Below are 20,294 nucleotides of genomic sequence, written 5' to 3' on the forward strand. Positions count from 1 at the left end.
GGGTCTGGATCTTTCTTTCTTTTTTGTCAGATAAATTTGTGGTCTTCTAGTCCAGCTCCGCACTCATGTTGTCAATCCAGAAGCGGCGGTCCGGGGGGGGGGGGGGGGGGGCAGGGGGCACTTTAATTGTAAGAAATGCCCCTAATTTTTACATAGGAAAAATGCTCCTTTTAATTTGAAAAGTGCCCCTATTAATTTGTATAAGTGCCCCTTTCCCTTTCCACCTTTGATAAGTGCCCCTTTTATTTTGTCATGCACCCATTTCCTTCAACAATTTTTTTTTTTAAGTGTTTTTTTTTATATTCAAATTAAAATGAAAACACATGTATTTCAAATATATCATCATGAGTAGAAACCGAAATTATGGATAAAAAACAAAGAAAAAAGACAGAACAACATATATAACAGCTAGCTTCTAGCACATTCCATTAATTTGCAAAAATCTATGCATGGATCTATTCTTAATCTTATAACAAATATATTTTTCTGTAATTAGCTACATTTGATTTAATTTAATAAGAAAAAAATACATAGGAAAAGTACGGTACCCCTATTAATTTTCAAAAATGCCCCTTGGCCCCTTTCCACCTCTGATAGTGCCCCTTTTTAATTTGATACGTACCCCTTTTTCCTTTGCAATAAGTGTCCATTTTCCATTGTCACATGAACCCTTTTTAATCTCTAGCAAATGCCCCTTTACAGGTACGAGAAGCGCCCCTTTTCACTGTTGATAAGCGCCCCCTTCAACTCTGATAATTGTCCTATTCAAATCTAAGAGGTGCCCCTTTTGCTTTAACAAGTGCCCCTTCCCCTTTTAATTACTACCCCTTTTTAAACTGATAACTTTTTAACTTTCCCTTTATTATTAGTGCCTCTGTTTTTCAGATGCGATAAGTGCCCCTTTTCACCTCTTATCTTACCCTTTTTGATGATACGTGCCCCTTTTCCTTTCTAATCAGAATCATTCTAATTGACACATTCAAAATTTAGTATACGTTATATTTTAATAATGGCATTGTGTAACTGCTTTTTAAAGTCGATTCTATTTTGTAAAATATATATTCCTGCGTAGTAACCCCTTCAACTCAAACGTAATTATGTTAATTCAGGCTTTTATCGTTGCCTATCTTCAAAATATAATTTTCCCCAATATTTTTTTTATTCAAAATTATTATTGTCTGTTTATCTGTAACTATTACCCTATAGCAGTTAAGTAATTTGACGACCTTGACCATTACTTTCGCTTTGAGATTTCCCTTTGAAGGTGCCCTTTTTTCCAGAAAGTGACCATTTTTTGTTGGTGCCCTCCCGCCCCCCCTCGCACTTTGGAAGTTTCTCCGCCGCCTCTGTTTCATATATATCTCACCGTCATCATCCTCATTATCATCATCACTAGAATCATATATATCTCACTGTCATCATCCTCATCACTATCATCACTATAATCATATATATCTCACCGTCATCATTATCATCACTAGACTCATGTATATCTCACCTTCATTATCCCCATTATCATCATCACTAGAAATATATAAATCTCACCGTCATCATCATCATCATCATCATCATTATCATCACTAGAATCATATACATCTCACCTTCATTATCCTCATTATCATCATCACTAGAATCCTAGAATCATCATTATCATCACTAGATCCATAAATATCTCACCGTCATCATCCTCATCACTATCACCACTATAATCGCATATCTCATCCTCAGCAATACTGATATCGCATATTGCATCTTTATCACTATCATCACTTCTATCATATATGTTTCAGTGAAAATGTCACACTTTCCATTTGTAATTTGACTAGTAAGAAAAGCAAGAATTTTAGACGTTTTTTCATGTTTAATTAACTTTAATAAAAAATGTTTATGTTCCTCTAAAGATTGCATGTGTTTCTTTAAGGACACCATAGAATATCTAGGACCTGTCAGGAAAAGTAGGTCACGGCAAGTCAGAGAATGGACATGTTTGTCCGCAATTTTGATGCATAGTTTTTGTCTCAAATTTTTTTTGCGAGGGGATCATTTGTGTTCAACCGTATCAAGTATATCCTGCTAAAGATATTGAATAAAACTTTGATTTATCAAGGACTATATACAACGGGACATACTGGAGTTAGAACTCCTTCTTTCCGTAATCCAATAAATATTTCATCTTCTTCTTAATCATCACTAATATCCTTTATCTCATCTTCATCATTATTACCAGTATCATATGTTTCATTTTCATCACCAGTATTATATGTACATTTATGAATCATACGACTCATTGCAAGAGTCTGACATTTTGAGGTAATGAGTCTACTAGGATTGCAGAAAACAGAGATGTATGGGAAAATATTGCAATCGACTTCCGAACTGGGAGAAGATACCTCGATAGATAGATAAATAAAGGACTAAAGGAAGAAAGAGTTTGATGCCAGCACTGGCCAATAATCATCTCCTGTCACAAGTTTATCATCTACTTGTTGATGCCTTGGTGCGTGCATGGTTTAGTTAGCATCTCAGCATTGATCTCCCCATGGCTGGCAGGAGAACTCACCAAGAGACAGGACTGGGTGGAGAAAGTAGGAGCATGCCTGTATACATCTCTAGGCTTTGATCCTTCGTAACCCGTTGCCTACGGGAACTGGGTGATCCCTGTATTAAGCCTATGGGACTTTGACAATCCAGCAGTCAACAGGTTAAGTTAACTCGAGGACATGCAGGACTGCACAAAGTGGTAGACCCAGCACTAGAACCAAGAATCATCATCTGATTTCCTGGATATATCGTCTTAACGTTGCTGTAAGTTCTCCATCCCAAGTAGCCACGACCTCTACTCTAACCCTTTTCAGGTTTTGCGAGGCATATTGAGACAATGGGCTGGGAGAAGAGGAGGCTCATCAGCTCAGCACCTAATATTCATCAGCTCAGCACCTAATATTCATCATGTTCTTTCCTGGATATATCGCCTTATCGTTGCTCTAAGTTCTTAATTGAATATAGCCATGACCGCTACTCTAATCCTCTTCAGGTTTGCGAGACATATTGAGACGCGGGGCTGGGAGAACAGGAGGCTAATCATCATCTCCTGTCCAAGGTAGATCGTCTTATCGTTGCTCTAAGTTCCTCATTGCAAGTAGCCATGAAATCTGCCCTTATCCTCTTCAGGTTTCCAGGAGGACATACTGAGATGCAGGATTGAAGGAATCGGGAGCATGCTAACATAAAGTCAGTGGACAGAACATCACCCTGTATATGAGCCAACAAAAGACATATAAAAGGTATTTTAACAGTATTCTACAGATATAATGATATTGAGAAACCTGGAGAATAATGCTCAAAATGGAAAAGTACCTTTATTCTATACTGTTTATCACTGAATTATTGGCATACACAAAGATCTTGAACAGGAAATATCTTCAATGACATAAAGTGTAACACTTATTAAAAATAACTTTTGGAAAAAAGGAATACAACAAGTACATAAAATCAACCTTAAAAAAAGTAAAGGAAAACATAAAACCCTGCATGGAACCTAATTTTGACTTGGGTTTCTTTGTCTAGCGAGCACATATGGGTGCAACAAGAGTGTATGTAAACTTCCATAATCTCTTTATAGAAGTTATATTTGAAGCTCATATTTTGAAATAGTATGGCAACATGGAATCCTTAGTATACAGAGCATACTACTATAAAGTGATTGGTACTTTTGAAGATTAAATTTCTTTCCTGTACCACACCTTGTCTGGTTTGACACTTCTTCTAAGTCCCCTGGTTGGTTGCAATGGCTCCCCTCCAGAGCGGCAGTACAAATCCCCCAGTGCATTGTGGGTCTCCAGCAAGACTTCCATCAGCTGAGGATGCTGGGAAAGCAGGGGCTGCATCTGACTTCGGATTGGTAGAAAACTCCTGTGTATCAAGATAAAACATTGAAAAGGCAACAACAACAATAAATTAGAATGAAAACCAAATCACATGAATCAATCTTAGTTTCCCTTTTTAGGGAGGTAAGGGAGGGATTATTTTTAGATTACATTGTCTTGGTTCTAAACTGACAAGATTACCTGAAAATTCACATGTCATAATTATATACTTGCCCACAACATTTTGCGAACAATTTGTAAATGAAATCTTGTGGCAAAATTCTATTAACTAATTTGATAAAACCTCTCTTCAAATGTTATCATGGTCTTGGTCAACTTTGATAAGTCATGATAAAAATCTAAAGAAATTCATATGAATGAAATGCACAAGATGTTTAAGACAGTGGTATATTCATTGTTAAACACAGAGGGTTTTTTAAATATAGTATTTAAAAGTAGCAAATATGTAGCTACAAGTAAATCCTGTAACTGGACAGCTCACAGAATGACCAGACACATACAAACAGATTCATGCCTAATTTACCTATTCATCAACTGTATTTCTTACCTCATAATGGCCAGTGGATAGAGTTGGACTACAGACCTTGAGACTTCCGAATTCTGCAGCACTGTTGGGGCTGCGTTAACAAAGTAAAACAAAAGAGTCTTGTGATTGCAAATACAGTCAAACCTGCCTATAGCGACGGACCAGGGGGAAACACAAAAAGTGGCCTTTGAAGACAGGTTGTCTTTGTAGACAGGTTCCTTTAGTACATGATTCAATGATAAACCATTTTCAAGAGAAACACAAAAAGTGGTCTTTGTAGACAGGTGGTCACTAAAGCAAGTTTGACTGTACCTGTAGATGAAGATCGAAATATAACACTTGAATCAGACGATGAGTTTTGTGACAGCAATGATGTTATCAAGTCCATCCTCATGGCCATTTGTATTTTCATGACAGAAAGTAATGTGTAAAAAATCTATGAAAGTAATTTTGTATCGACATTGAGACTTGGGCCTGCTGGTCTCAACTGCACCACTGCTTGACAGTGACATAGATTTACAAATCTCTATCTCTTTCATAGAAGTAAATTTATTCAATCGTTTCACATTTTTGATTGTCTACTATATGAATATTTCTTTTCCCACTGTTCTCTAAACACATATGTGTTAATAACAGACTCACCAACTACAATAATCCTAGTAAATAAATACTTAATACTAATACTAAACAAATATATAATTTATATAAGTTAAATGACTTTGAAGTAAACATAAGAATACAACTTTGGAAAGTGAAAGCTAAATTAAAGTAATCTTACTTACTTTGTAAGAGTTGTATCAGAAAGGTTATATGTTGGGTGATTGTTTGAGATGCAATATGCTGCTGCTGCTGACAGCTCTTCCCACTAAGGACATTGCAAGCCTCTTCAGCAACGACACACTCCAACAGGCTTACACAGACCTGGAATGAAGCAATATGGTATATACATTATCATATTTTACGAAACAACTAAATTTATAGATTTCTCTTTCAGAAAATGATTCATGACAACTTTCCAAAAAGATGGGTAGGTATAATTCATGTTCACATATGTTTTGTGATCTGTTATGCATGTACCTTTGGGCACTGGAGGTTTCCTGACTAGACTAAAGGATGAAAGAATTCAGTATTCATTGAGTCGAATATGATATGTAAACTAGATGGAATTCGACTGCGCGCAGTCGAAAATGATGCCTCCGTTATAGAGCAATTTTACAAACCAAAACAGAAAAAAAAAATTGAATTCACGTTCAATGGTAATCCATTGACAGGTTCTCAGAATATTGTGATTACAAGCAATTTCTCATATACATATATGACCCTTTGATCTTTGACCTCATGACCATAAAATCTACTCAGTTCATTGGCTCTGCAAGATGTTCTGAGTTAAATAGTAATCCATCTGTCAGTTCTAATGAGAATGCGTTCACAAGCTATTTTTGCATACATAATGGGCCCATGACCTTTGACCTTTGACCTTATGAACCAAGAATCTACTCAGTTCATTGGCTCTGCAAGTAACAAACATGACCTAATTTTGGCATGAATCCATCAATCGGTTCTTGAGATAACGCGATCACAAGCTGTTTTTGCATTCATAATGTGCGCTGTGGCCTTTGACCTTTGACCTACGTGCTCCAAAATCTAATCAGATTGTCTTCCTATGGTGATACACACTATCATTAAGTTTGAAGTTTTTACATCTCCAGTGGTTCTTGAGATATCATGATAACAATCTCAATGTATGGAATTTCATAAGTTGACCTCTGTGACCCTTGACCTTTGACCTACGTGCTCCAAAATCTAATCAGATTGTTTTCCTATAGTGATACACACTATCACTAAGTTTGAAGTTTAAATCTCCAGTGGTTCTTGAGATATCATGATAACAATCTCAATGTATGGAATTTCATAAGTTGACCTCTGTGACCCTTGACCTTTGACATACGTGCTCCAAAATCTAATCAGATTGTTTTCCTATAGTGATACACACTATCACTAAGTTTGAAGTTTAAATCTCCAGTAGTTCTTGAGATATCATGATAACAATCTCAATGTATGGAATTTCATAAGTTGACCTCTGTGACCCTTGACCTTTGACATACGTGCTCCAAAATCTAATCAGATCGTCTTCCTATGGTGATACATACTATCCTTAAGTTTGAAGTTTAAATCTCAAATGGTTCTTGAGATATCGCGCTAACAAACTCAATACAAGGAATTTCATAAGTTGACCTCTGTGACCTGTGACCTTTGACCTACGTACTCCAAAATCTAATCAGATCGTCTTCCTATGGTGATAAATACTATTCCCGAGTCTTAAGTTTAAATCTTAAATGGTTCTTGAGATATTGTGATAACGGTCAAACGGGACGGACGTACGGACGGACGGACGGACGTACGGACGGACGGACGGACGGACGGACGGACGGACGGACGTACGGACGGACAACCCGAAAACATGATGCCTCCGGCACCACCTTCGGTGGCGGAGGCATAAAAAAAGACTGTCACCTAACTAACAAATTAATTCAAGTCCATGAACCAGTACTGAAGGAGACTTCATCAAACTACATTGTATGAATCATTTACATTTTCATCGTTCAATCAAATTAATACAAAGATATATTTAAGATACAGATTTTCTGTCACAAGAAAAGAAACATTTCTGTTTCACTGCACAGAAAAGAAAAAAAAATTCGCACCCACAAACCAGACTCATCGACACTATCATCTTACTTCTTTGTTGTCCTGACTGTCCCTAGCAACCATCTGTAGCACTGTCGTCAAGGCCCTACTCCTCTCCTCCAGAGCGCATCCTCTCCTCACTGCTTCGTGGAGGGCTATCGAACACAGCCATGGAGGGGTTCCCATGGATAACATGCATCGTGCGAAAGCTGCAACTCGAGAAGATGATGATGATGATGATGATGATGCTAATTTCATTGATGAGGACAATGATGTTGTCTTTGACGATGCAGAGATCGCTGCTGATGTTGATGAGAGGGAACCTTTGGCATGGTTGGTGAGATTTTCTGCAGCGGTGTACAGATCCTGAATGCTTTGGAAGATGCTTGGACTTGGTCCCTGTCGGTAGGCTTGCACGATAAATGGTTCGATTCTTCTCCAATGAACCTACAGGAGGGAATATGGATATATTTTATCAAAATCTGAAATGCAAGTGCAAAAAAAGGTTACATATGCAACTGAGGCCCTAAGATTGTGGCTAATATTCTACAAACAGACAGTTGTACAGCATGTAAGCCTCAGGCAGGCTACCCATACAATAACTTACTCTTACTTTGGCAGACAAATTTCTTGATTGAGCCAATATCTTGGACTGATGATATCAAGAAAGTGTCTGGACAAGGAATGAAAGGTGCAACACAAATGGCAGGTGAAAGAGTTGCATGGCGTGCTCTCGTGAAGACCAAAGCAGCGTTTTAAAGCGCCACCTGAAGTTGATGATGATGATGATGAGTCAAGATACTAATACAGAACCCAGACATCAATACCCATCTAAAATCATGAAGCCTGTAACTGATCTAGACTTTATCAACGATGAAGCGTATGGCAAGCAAAATTGTCATACTACATTTTCTCTAAGCAAAGTCAAATATAAAACTAACATATGACAATGATTTGTAACTTATCTTCAATTTCATAAGTAAATACAGGTGCACAGTAGAAAGAGTGATACACGTAGGAAGAAAATATCAAACTGATATGACTTACTACAATGGAGGCCAAAAGAAGAGGTGTGGATAAGAGGAAAGGCTGCAGGAAAGCATCACCGCTCTTTTGGCAACACATCACCAGTCCCTGAAATCAAGAGAAGACTCAAATATAAATGGCCCTAAAAGAACATATGTGGATGCCTACCACTGGTGAGGGATATGAAAGAAGAAATTAATCATATGTGCATCCTTGTAACTGTATGCATACCATAACAAGTTGATGAAACTTGATCATAACAAAATAAAAATGTCATGAGCTGCAGGTCACTTCCAATTACTCCAAATATATATATTTGTTATTATCTATCATTAAAAAAAATATTACCTTGACCAGATGAGCAGTGGTTAAATATGACAAACTGCCCCACATCTCCATACAGTTTTCTCTCTGTAAAAAAAAAGATATAATCAAAGGCGATCATTTAACCCACTTTTATAGACATTTAACAGGCATTTAAAATGGGATGGTACCCTGGGAAATTTGGACCCGACTATTCAATGAGCTAACGCTCATTGTCTTTATCACAATAATTCTGAGGTGGTAATCACATACATGACAGTAGAGGTGTCGTGGTCTAGTGGATACGTCAGCGAACATCATCTACATGTGCCACACTCCACCCAGGTGAGGTAAATGGGTACCTGGTAGGAAGACATTCCCTAAATGATTGAGCGCTTTTCCATGGAAGCTCGGGTAATGTCAGGGTAATAATACGATTGCAGGGCCCTCAGGGAGAACAGTATTAATACTGATGAGGCTACTCTGGATAAACAAGGCCCATTGTTATCGTGTCAAAACCTGAAGAGCCATTTCTTTTGCAGTTGCTTTTATCAGATTTAAATGGAAACCTGGGAGAAAGGGATTTCTCTTCTTTTTTTGTTAAAGACTAGAGAAATAATTGCAGAGTGAATGTGAATGCTATATATGAAGTCATTATCATACTTTTTTATCATTTCCATGCATATCTGAAAATAAAATTTTATGATAATAATAATGACATATTACATTTATAAAGCACCTTTTCATTAGAAACAAAGCGCAGCACAGGATTAGTACGAGAGGGAAAGAGAAGCATAATATAGTCTTACCAGGTGTATGCCAATAAATTGAGACAGTGCTTCAAGGTCTTTCTGCCTTGGACTGGTATCATTGTGAGAGGCAAAGAGAAGGTAAGGTGGCAAGCAGCAGGCAACTCTGGGTGAAGGAAGAAACAAGATTACCAAAGCAAGGACACTATGGATAAAACATTCTGGAACAGTTTATAGTTAAAATATAGAAACTGAATTGAGAATCACGAATCAACAGAAAAAGATATAAAGAGATGTCTTCCATAACACATCTTGAGTAATGGCAAAGAAAAACATGAAAGCAAACGGACATTTTGAAAACAGACATTAATGCTTATCTACTTTTAGTAAACACATTTCAACATGATTGGAGTTACTTTACCCAATTATAGTAGGAAAGTGAATAAAACATGTACTTTTTTCTTATGTAATAAAAATACATTAGGAATTCACATTTACCTCATAAAGGCCTGAATTTCAAGTGCCTCCGACGGGAAGCAGACGTTGGAAGATGCATTATCAATATCAGGTTTCCATGTCTTGGCCTGTCGTTCATGAAGGACTGAAAGCAGCCATGGATCATGTGACTTCTCTACATCACCTGACTTCTGCCTGTCCACCTGATTGACCTCAACCAATGAAACAAGCTCCTGGTAGGTGCAAGCAAACCAAATTGATATGCATATCAGTCTCATTGCAATAATAACGTTGTTTTATTTCCATATTTTCCCTTAGATCATGAATTATAGTGCACAATGTAGCAGACAAAGTAAGATACAAAGTCCTGTCCTATTGATTGGGCGATTTAGCATTTTTGCCAAACAAATGAATAAGCACAATGACTTGTATTCTAAGCCTGGGATTTTCAGGACTACTCCTCTTACCAAAGAACTGAGAATTATCTTTTATAGTTTTGGTAGAAAAGTCCATGCAATGCACACTAATATTTCATAATACTACTGGTAGTCACACATCTTCAACGTCTACCTGCAAAGACTGCAGCAGTTCTCTCCAGCACGAATGTCCCCCACGATGTCGATGATGACCATGACAATGACTACCTATCACCTTGGCATCATCCACCCCATCATCATCATCATCATCGTCGGTCACTCTACGATGGTCACCTCCCGTCTCGTGGTCCATCAGGCCGTTGATGAGGGTCCGAACGGCACGGTAGTGACACCCCTCGCATCCCCCCTGAGCTGTGGGGAGCGGTAAGAAGTGACACAGTATAGCCCACTGGTGATAGTCATGTCTGCATGTCAAGAAAAAGAGAAGTCAGCTCTTCAATGATTGGTGTTTGTAACTTCTTAAGAAGATGCAAAATATAATCTACTTAATAAAAATATTGGATGGATATCTGAATACTTTAAATTATTTCCGTATCTTCTGTGGTTTAAAATGGCAATATCAAATAAAACTTCTGATGAATATATTCACGCAATCACTGAATTGGTAAGTTTCTATTTCATCAAAGAATTTCTGACGATATGTTCAAATCAAATGGACAGGATAAAATCAATGCAATTCAAAATTTCACTTTTGATTTTTAATTTTTGGCACATGTGCTATTCTCTTTCTGAAAGAAATTATAGAAGAAAGAAACAATCATAGAATAAATAATATATTGCGAAAATTTCAAATTCTTTGTAAAACAAAAAATACCTCTCTAAATCTGTCAGGATATCTTCATGTGGGCTAACATCGAGTTCATATGAAATCCACTGTGCAAATGAAAGCTGTATTGAAAAAAGAAATTTAAATAGCTTCAAAAATATATCTTTAATTATACTGCAGGCACAGACTCTAATTTACTCCTTATACACAATTCCAGAGAGTATTGAACTGAGCCTAACCCTGACATTCCATGGCTGTGCCAAGTAAAGTTAGGAGCATCTAAAGTACAGAGCCTATGGGGGTTCAGTAGATTATGCAGTCAGCATAGTCTCTTAGTTCAGACACAATCAGCGTGTTTCCTCAGAAAAAAAGTGGAACACTGATTATCTTTTCCGGAATTGAGTGTCGCGGTGACACGGTATTAAACCAATCTGTTTCCACAGAGCGCAGCATTCCAATTAGCCCCGATTCCGTGTTCCAAGTCAGGCAAATACCATGTCAATCGGAAGTCAAGATTCAACCTTTGACCTCAACCGTGGATCCAGATCTACACAGGATTCCACACTATCTATTGCGACGTACATTTTTCATTGTTACGTACAACGCGTATATAAACATATTATTGTATACGCGTATTTCAAAGTAGTTTTCAACCAATCACCCTGCAGTGGTGATTGGGGCTTCTCGCGCTCTGATGATCCGCCAGAGATGGTTTGTCGCTGTGTGTTTCCACATCGATTTAACACGGATCGACACGGCAAGAACCACCTCCCAGTGGTGGTTCTGATGATCCGTATCTCGGTCGACACGGGTCGACACACTTGTGTTTCCACAGGAAAACTGACACGGTATGACACGGTATTACAAGCATAATACCGTGTCGATGTTTTCTGTGGAAACACACTGTATGTTGTACAATATAACTGACAAGGATTTGTACCCAAAAATAAATCTCTGTACAGCATCTCTCAAAAGAATTGGCAGAAGTCATCAAAAAGGAAGAGCCAAAGAAAAAGAAAACACTAGGGTTGATTCATATTCATATTCATATTGATTGCTTTATTCATAATGATTGCAGTATTATGAACACCGTACTAGTTGTAAAGGTGGTAGTTTTCAGTTTCCTACTCATATTTATACTGCTTTGGTCCAAAATTCCAACTGGTATTTCAACTGGTAATTCCAACTGGTTTCTGTACTGGCCCTAAATTCCAACTGGTATTTCAACTGTTATTTCAACTGGTAATTCAACTGGTATCCATACTGGTCCCACTATTCAACTGGTATTTCAACAGGTTTCCATACTGGTCCCACTATCCAACTGGTAATTCAACTGGTATCCATACTGGTCCCACTATCCAACTGGTATTTCCAACTGGTATTCATACTGGTCCCACTATCCAACTGGTATCTATACTTGTATCCATACTGGTCCCACTATCCAACTGGTATCCATACTGGTATCCATACTGGTCCCACTATCCAACTGGTAATTCAACTGGTAGCCATACTGGTATTCATACTGGTCCCACTATCCAACTGGTAATTCAACTGGTATCCATACTGGTTTCCATACTGGTCCCACTATTCAACAGGTATTTCCAACTAGTATTCATACTGGTCCCACTATCCAACTGGTATCCATACTGGTAATCATACTGGTCCCACTATCCAACTGGCATTTCCAACTGGTATTCATACTGGTCCCACTATCCAACTGGTATCCATACCGGTATCCATACTGGTCCCACTATCCAACTTGTAATTCAACTGGTATCCATACTGGTATTCATACTGGTCCCACTATCCAACTGGTAATTCAACTGGTATCCATACTGGTTTCCATACTGGTCCCACTATTCAACTGGTATTTCCAATTGGTATTCATACTGGTCCCACTATCCAACTGGTATTTCCAACTGGTATTCATACTGGTCCCACAATCCAACTGGTATTTCCAACTGGTATTCATACTGGTCCCACTATCCAACTGGTATTTCAACTGGTATCCATACTGGTCCCATTATCCAGCTGGTAACCATACTGGTATTCATACTGGTCCCACTGTCCAACTGGTAATTCAACTGGTATTCATACTGGTCCCACTCTCTAACTGGTATCCATACTGGTATTCATACTGGTCCCACTATCCAACCGGTAATTCAACTGGTATCCATACTGGTTTCCATTCTGGTCCCACTATTCAACTAGTATTTCCAACTGGTATTCATACTGGTCCCACTATTCAACTGGTATCCATACTGGTTTCCATACTGGTCCCACTATCCAACTGGTAATTCAACTGGTATCCATACTGTTTCCATACTGGTCCCACTATCCAACTGGTAATTCAACTGGTATCCATACTGTTTCCATACTGGTCCCACTATTCAACTGGTATCCATATTGGTCCCACTATCCAACTGGTATCCATACTGGTATTCATACTGGTCCCACTATCCAACTGGTATCCATACTGGCATTCAAACTGGTCCCACTATCCAACTGATAATTCAACTGGTATCCATACTGGTTTCCATACTGGTCCCACTATACAACTGGTAATTCAACTGGTATCCATACTGGTATTCATACTGGTCCCACTATCCAACTGGTAATTCAACTGGTATCCATACTGGTTTCCATACTGGTCCCACTATACAACTGGTAATTCAACTGGTATCCATACTGGTATTCATACTGGTCCCACTATCCAACTGGTAATTCAACTGGTATCCATACTGGTTTCCATACTGGTCCCACTATTCAACTGGTATTTCCAACTGGTATTCATACTGGTCCCATTATCCAACTGGTATCCATACTGGTAATCATACTGGTCCCACTATCCAACTGGTATTTCCAACTGGTATTCATACTGGTCCCACTATCCAACTGGTATCCATACTGGTATTCATACTGGTCCCACTGTCCAACTGGTAATTCAACTGGTATTCATACTGGTCCCACTCTCTAACTGATATCCATACTGGTATTCATACTGGTCCCACTATCCAACTGGTAATTCAACTGGTATCCATACTGGTATTCATACTGGTCCCACTATCCAACTGGTAATTCAACTGGTATCCATACTGGTTTCCATTCTGGTCCCACTATTCAACTAGTATTTCCAACTGGTATTCATACTGGTCCCACTATTCAACTGGTATCCATACTGGTTTCCATACTGGTCCCACTATCCAACTGGTAATTCAACTGGTATCCATACTGTTTCCATACTGGTCCCACTATTCAACTGGTAGCCATACTGGTATTCATACTGGTCCCACTTTCCAACTGGTAATTCAACTGGTATCCATACTGGTCCCACTATCCAACTGGTATCCATACCGGTTTCCATACTGGTCCCACTAGCCAACTTGTAATTCAACTGGTATCCATACTGGTATTCATACTGGTCCCACTATCCAACTGGTAATTCAACTGGTATCCATACTGGTTTCCATACTGGTCCCACTATTCAACTGGTATTTCCAATTGGTATTGATACTGGTCCCACTATCCAACTGGTATTTCCAACTGGTATTCATACTGGTCCCACTATCCAACTGGTATTTCCAACTGGTATTCATACTTGTCCCACTATCCAACTGGTATCCATACTGGTATTCATACTGGTCCCACTATCCAACTGGTAATTCAACTGGTATCCATACTGGTTTCCATTCTGGTCCCACTATTCAACTAGTATTTCCAACTGGTAATCATACTGGTCCCACTATTCAACTGGTATCCATACTGGTTTCCATACTGGTCCCACTATTCAACTGGTAATTCAACTGGTATCCATACTGGTTTCCATTCTGGTCCCACTATTCAACTAGTATTTCCAATTATATACCTCACTTAAGTAATCCAGCCATCTGATGGGTCGAAATTGCATTCATAAACTTCAACTGTTCCTGTAAAATTCTCGGTAACCATGCTTAAAACATTTCAATATTTTTAATAACCATGGTTATTAAAAATAGTTGGTCAGCCTCCATGGTTACCCCATAGGTTTACATGTTAAAAAATGGTTTGAGCGATGGAGGATACCGTATGTGTGCGAAGGATTGGTCGGTAATTTCAATACAATTGAATCTCGATCGATCTTACCGACAATTTTATCTTGCAATGTTGACATGAAGACGAAAATAAACTTCCAAAAACAAAAAAACAACATCTGCCGATAGATCTTGATCTAAGTTCGTGCCAATATGCATTGCAAAAGTAAAAGAAGAGTCTGTATATGGAGCTTTTGCGAAGCATTCATCACACGCGAAGCCGGTTTCAATCCATTTTAATGTATATATTGTACAAAACTGCCATGCATGTTAATAGCGCGTGATGGCCGAGAGGTCTGAGGCGCTGACTTTAGATACTTCACCTTTTGTACGCAAGAGTTCGAATCTCATCTTCGACAAAAATAAAAAATATTTTTTATTTTTTATTTTTTAGTCTATTTTTTTCGCATATAAAAGTATTAATGACTGCTTTAATATTCGAGAAATAGTTGTTTTCATACGCTCTTGGGAAGGTTACAATTGGGCTATTCCCCTCGGCAAGCCTCGGGGAATAGCACAATTCTAACCTTCCCTTGAGCGTAATAAAACAACTATTTCTCTCAAAGCAGTCATTAATACTATACTGGTATTCATACTGGTCCCACTATTCAACTGGTATCCATACTGGTTTCCATACTGGTCCCACTATCCAACTGGTAATTCAACTGGTATCCATACTGTTTCCATACTGGTCCCACTATCCAACTGGTAATTCAACTGGTATCCATACTGTTTCCATACTGGTCCCACTATTCAACTCGTAGCCATACTGGTATTCATACTGGTCCCACTTTCCAACTGGTAATTCAACTGGTATCTATACGGGTTTCCATACTGGTCCCACTATTCAACTGGTATCCATATTGGTCCCACTATCCAACTGATATCCATACTGGTATTCAAACTGGTCCCACTATCCAACTGATAATTCAACTGGTATCCATACTGGTATTCATACTGGTCCCACTATCCAACTGGTAATTCAACTGGTATCCATACTGGTTTCCATACTGGTCCCGCTATACAACTGGTAATTCAACTGGTATCCATACTGGTATTCATACTGGTCCCACTATCCAACTGGTAATTCAACTGGTATCCATACTGGTTTCCATACTGGTCTCACTATTCAACTGGTATTTCCAACTGGTATTCATACTGGTCCCATTATCCAACTGGTATCCATACTGGTAATCATACTGGTCCCACTATCCAACTGGCATTTCCAACTGGTATTCATACTGGTCCCACTATCCAACTGGTATCCATACCGGTTTCCATACTGGTCCCACTATCCAACTTGTAATTCAACTGGTATCCATACTGGTATTCATACTGGTCCCACTATCCAACTGGTAATTCAACTGGTATCCATACTGGTATCCATACTGGTTTCCATTCTGGTCCCACTATTCAACTAGTATTTCCAACTGGTATTCATACTGGTCCCACTATTCAACTGGTATACATACTGGTGTCCATACTGGTCCCCCTTTCCAACTGGTAATTCAACTGGTATCCATACGGGTTTCCATACTGGTCCCACTATTCAACTGGTATCCATATTGGTCCCACTATCCAACTGGTATCCATACTGGTATTCATACTGGTCCCACTATCCAACTGGTATCCATACTCGCATTCAAACTGGTCCCACTATCCAACTGATAATTCAACTGGTTTCCATACTGGTATTCATACTGGTCCCATGATACAACTGGTAATTCAACTGGTATCCATACTGGTTTCCATACTGGTCCCACTATTCAACTGGTATTTCAACTGGTATCCATACTGTTTCCATACTGGTCCCACTATTCAACTCGTAGCCATACTGGTATTCATACTGGTCCCACTTTCCAACTGGTAATTCAACTGGTATCTATACGGGTTTCCATACTGGTCCCACTATTCAACTGGTATCCATATTGGTCCCACTATCCAACTGATATCCATACTGGTATTCAAACTGGTCCCACTATCCAACTGATAATTCAACTGGTATCCATACTGGTATTCATACTGGTCCCACTATCCAACTGGTAATTCAACTGGTATCCATACTGGTTTCCATACTGGTCCCGCTATACAACTGGTAATTCAACTGGTATCCATACTGGTATTCATACTGGTCCCACTATCCAACTGGTAATTCAACTGGTATCCATACTGGTTTCCATACTGGTCTCACTATTCAACTGGTATTTCCAACTGGTATTCATACTGGTCCCATTATCCAACTGGTATCCATACTGGTAATCATACTGGTCCCACTATCCAACTGGTATTTCCAACTGGTATTCATACTGACCGGAGTGTTTCCTTCTTCTTTCAAACTGGCAAAGGTGATTCCTGTTCATAAAAAAGATGACGTGATGGTCGTTTCTAACTATAGACCAATCTCATTACTGCCTAGCTTTTCTAAAGTTTTGGAACGAATTGTTTATAACAGGCTCTACAGTTTTTTAGATAAATGTGAATCATTGAATCCTGATCAATTTGGATTTCGGCGGTCTCATTCTACAGATCTTGCGCTACTGAAATTTTATGATCGCGTTTCAAGTGCACTCGCTGCTCACGAGCATGTCATTGGTGTATTTATGGATCTGAGTAAAGCATTTGACACACTTGACCATTCAATTCTTCTTTCTAAGTTAGAGCATTATGGAATAAGGGGCATAGCTTTACAATGGCTTGCGAGTTACTTATCTATGAGAAGACAGTACACTTATTATAACTCTGTTAACTCTGACATTCTGTATCTTAAATGTGGTGTTCCGCAGGGATCCATCCTAGGCCCATTATTATTCCTTATTTATATCAATGATATTTGTAATGTATCTAAAACTTTAAATTATACCTTATTTGCAGATGATACGAGTGTTTTCTTGTCTCATCGTGAAATCAACACTCTAGAACAGAAACTAAATTCGGAACTGCCAAAGTTGACTTTATGGTTTAGAAGTAATGTGCTCTCTCTCAATGTTCTTAAAACAAATTATATTCATTTTAGAGGTAGAAAATCTAATGACAACCTTGCTCTTAATATTAAACTAGATGATATTTCTTTAGAGAGAAAGACATGTACGAAATTCCTTGGTGTCTATATCAATGAAAAACTTGACTGGAGCGACCATGTAAAACACATTGTTACACCAATCTCCAGAAATATTGGCGTACTGTATAGAATAAAATGTTTTGTTTCTGATAGAATATTACTTATGCTATATAATAGTCTAATTTTACCACACATTTCTTATTGTAATATTTTGTGGGCAACATCCAAGTGTGTGACTAATAATATTCTTCTGTTACAAAAGAAAGCTGTACGCATATGTACCCGAGCTGGTTATCGTGACCATGCTACTCCACTATTTGTTAAACTGAAATGCTTAAAGATTGATGATATTAACTTCCTCCAAATTGCCATATTTATGTTCCGTTTTAATATCAAATTATTACCTACGTCATTATCTTCAATGTTCCAACCTAATAACATGGTTCATTCGTATTCAACAAGGCAGTCATCGAATTTACATGTGGTCAATCCTCACACTACATTAGCCCAGAAATCAATCAGACACAGAGGTCCAGATGTATGGAATTCTTTACCTAATGATATTCGAAATATAAAATCAACAAACTCTTTTAAAAGAGCACTCAAGTGTATTATCATTTCACAGATGTAAGATATTACTTACATTATAATCTATTTGTCAGTTCTAATTAAATCTAACATAATTTTGTTACTAGGCCTAACGAAAAAAAAAAATTCTTTCTTTTTTTAAAACTTTGTAAATAGTGTAAATAGTTCACTACAAAACTTTAGGAATTTTATTTGTCATATATTATATATTTGAAGGGTGTTGTAACGATTCAAGCTCTATTTGCTTATGTTTCATCACCTTTGTGTGTTCATTCTTCAAACTGTATATAAGTTGCAACTTGTCTTTGATAAAACAATGTTATATTCTTTTTCACGTAAAGTTAATTCAAATGTATTGTAAAATTGAAAATGATTTGTCATCTTATATTAATTTTCATGTGATGTTAACTTCAATGAATTGTGAAATTGTGAACATGCATAAATAAAATAAATAAATAAATAAATACTGGTCCCACTATCCAACTGGTATCCATACTGGTATTCATACTGGTCCCACTGTCCAACTGGTAATTCAACTGGTATTCATACTGGTCCCACTCTCTAACTGATATCCATACTGGTATTCATACTGGTCCCACTATCCAACTGGTAATTCAACTGGTATCCATACTGGTATTCATACTGGTCCCACTATCCAACTGGTAATTCAACTGGTATCCATACTGGTTTCCATTCTGGTCCCACTATTCAACTAGTATTTCCAACTGGTATTCATACTGGTCCCACTATTCAACTGGTATCCATACTGGTTTCCATACTGGTCCCACTATCCAACTGGTAATTCAACTGGTATCCATACTGTTTCCATACTGGTCCCATTATCCAACTGGTATCCATACTGGTAATCATACTGGTCCCACTATCCAACTGGCATTTCCAACTGGTATTCATACTGGTCCCACTATCCAACTGGTATCCATACCGGTTTCCATACTGGTCCCACTATCCAACTTGTAATTCAACTGGTATCCATACTGGTATTCATACTGGTCCCACTATCCAACTGGTAATTCAACTGGTATCCATACTGGTATCCATACTGGTTTCCATTCTGGTCCCACTATTCAACTAGTATTTCCAACTGGTATTCATACTGGTCCCACTATTCAACTGGTATACATACTGGTGTCCATACTGGTCCCCCTTTCCAACTGGTAATTCAACTGGTATCCATACGGGTTTCCATACTGGTCCCACTATTCAACTGGTATCCATATTGGTCCCACTATCCAACTGGTATCCATACTGGTATTCATACTGGTCCCACTATCCAACTGGTATCCATACTCGCATTCAAACTGGTCCCACTATCCAACTGATAATTCAACTGGTTTCCATACTGGTATTCATACTGGTCCCATGATCCAACTGGTAATTCAACTGGTATCCATACTGGTTTCCATACTGGTCCCACTATTCAACTGGTATTTCCAACAGGTATTCATACTGGTCCCATTATCCAACTGGTATCCATACTGGTATTCATACTAGTCCCACTATCCAACTGGCAATTCAACTAGTATCCATACTGGTATTCATACTGGTCCCACTATCCAACTGGTAATTCAACTGGTATCCATACTGGTCCCACTATCCAACTGGTAATTCAACTGGTATCCATACTGGTATTGATACCTGGTCCCACTATCCAACTCGTATCCATACTGGTATTCATACTGGTCCCACTATCCAACTGGTAAATCAACTGGTATCCATACT

The 20,294-nt window shown here is 38.3% G+C and overlaps 1 protein-coding gene and 1 long non-coding RNA gene across 2 annotated transcripts in view; both read right to left on the minus strand.

Moving 5' to 3' along the window:
- Positions 1-2,031: 2,031 nt before the first annotated feature.
- On the minus strand, positions 2,032-7,582 carry LOC105443943. Its single transcript, XR_004062255.1, has 5 exons — positions 7,153-7,582; positions 5,196-5,334; positions 3,744-4,504; positions 3,014-3,252; positions 2,032-2,834 (listed from the first exon to the last, which is right to left on the minus strand). It is a non-coding gene; the product is annotated as an uncharacterized LOC105443943 (long non-coding RNA).
- Positions 7,583-8,653: 1,071 nt separating this feature from the next.
- Positions 8,654-20,294, minus strand: part of LOC105439161 (Fanconi anemia group A protein homolog) — a 30,727-nt gene continuing 19,086 nt past the window's right edge. The window contains exons 25-29 of the mRNA XM_030975614.1: positions 10,887-10,960; positions 10,206-10,476; positions 9,678-9,868; positions 9,240-9,345; positions 8,654-8,683 (exon numbers count right to left, since the gene is read on the minus strand). Of these exons, the coding sequence (XP_030831474.1) occupies positions 8,654-8,683; positions 9,240-9,345; positions 9,678-9,868; positions 10,206-10,476; positions 10,887-10,960 (672 nt within the window). The remainder of the gene's footprint in view (positions 8,684-9,239; positions 9,346-9,677; positions 9,869-10,205; positions 10,477-10,886; positions 10,961-20,294) is intronic.

Source organism: Strongylocentrotus purpuratus, unplaced genomic scaffold, assembly GCF_000002235.5.
Source record: "Strongylocentrotus purpuratus isolate Spur 01 unplaced genomic scaffold, Spur_5.0 spur5_scaffold_8, whole genome shotgun sequence".
Lineage (NCBI taxonomy): Eukaryota > Metazoa > Echinodermata > Echinoidea > Camarodonta > Strongylocentrotidae > Strongylocentrotus > Strongylocentrotus purpuratus.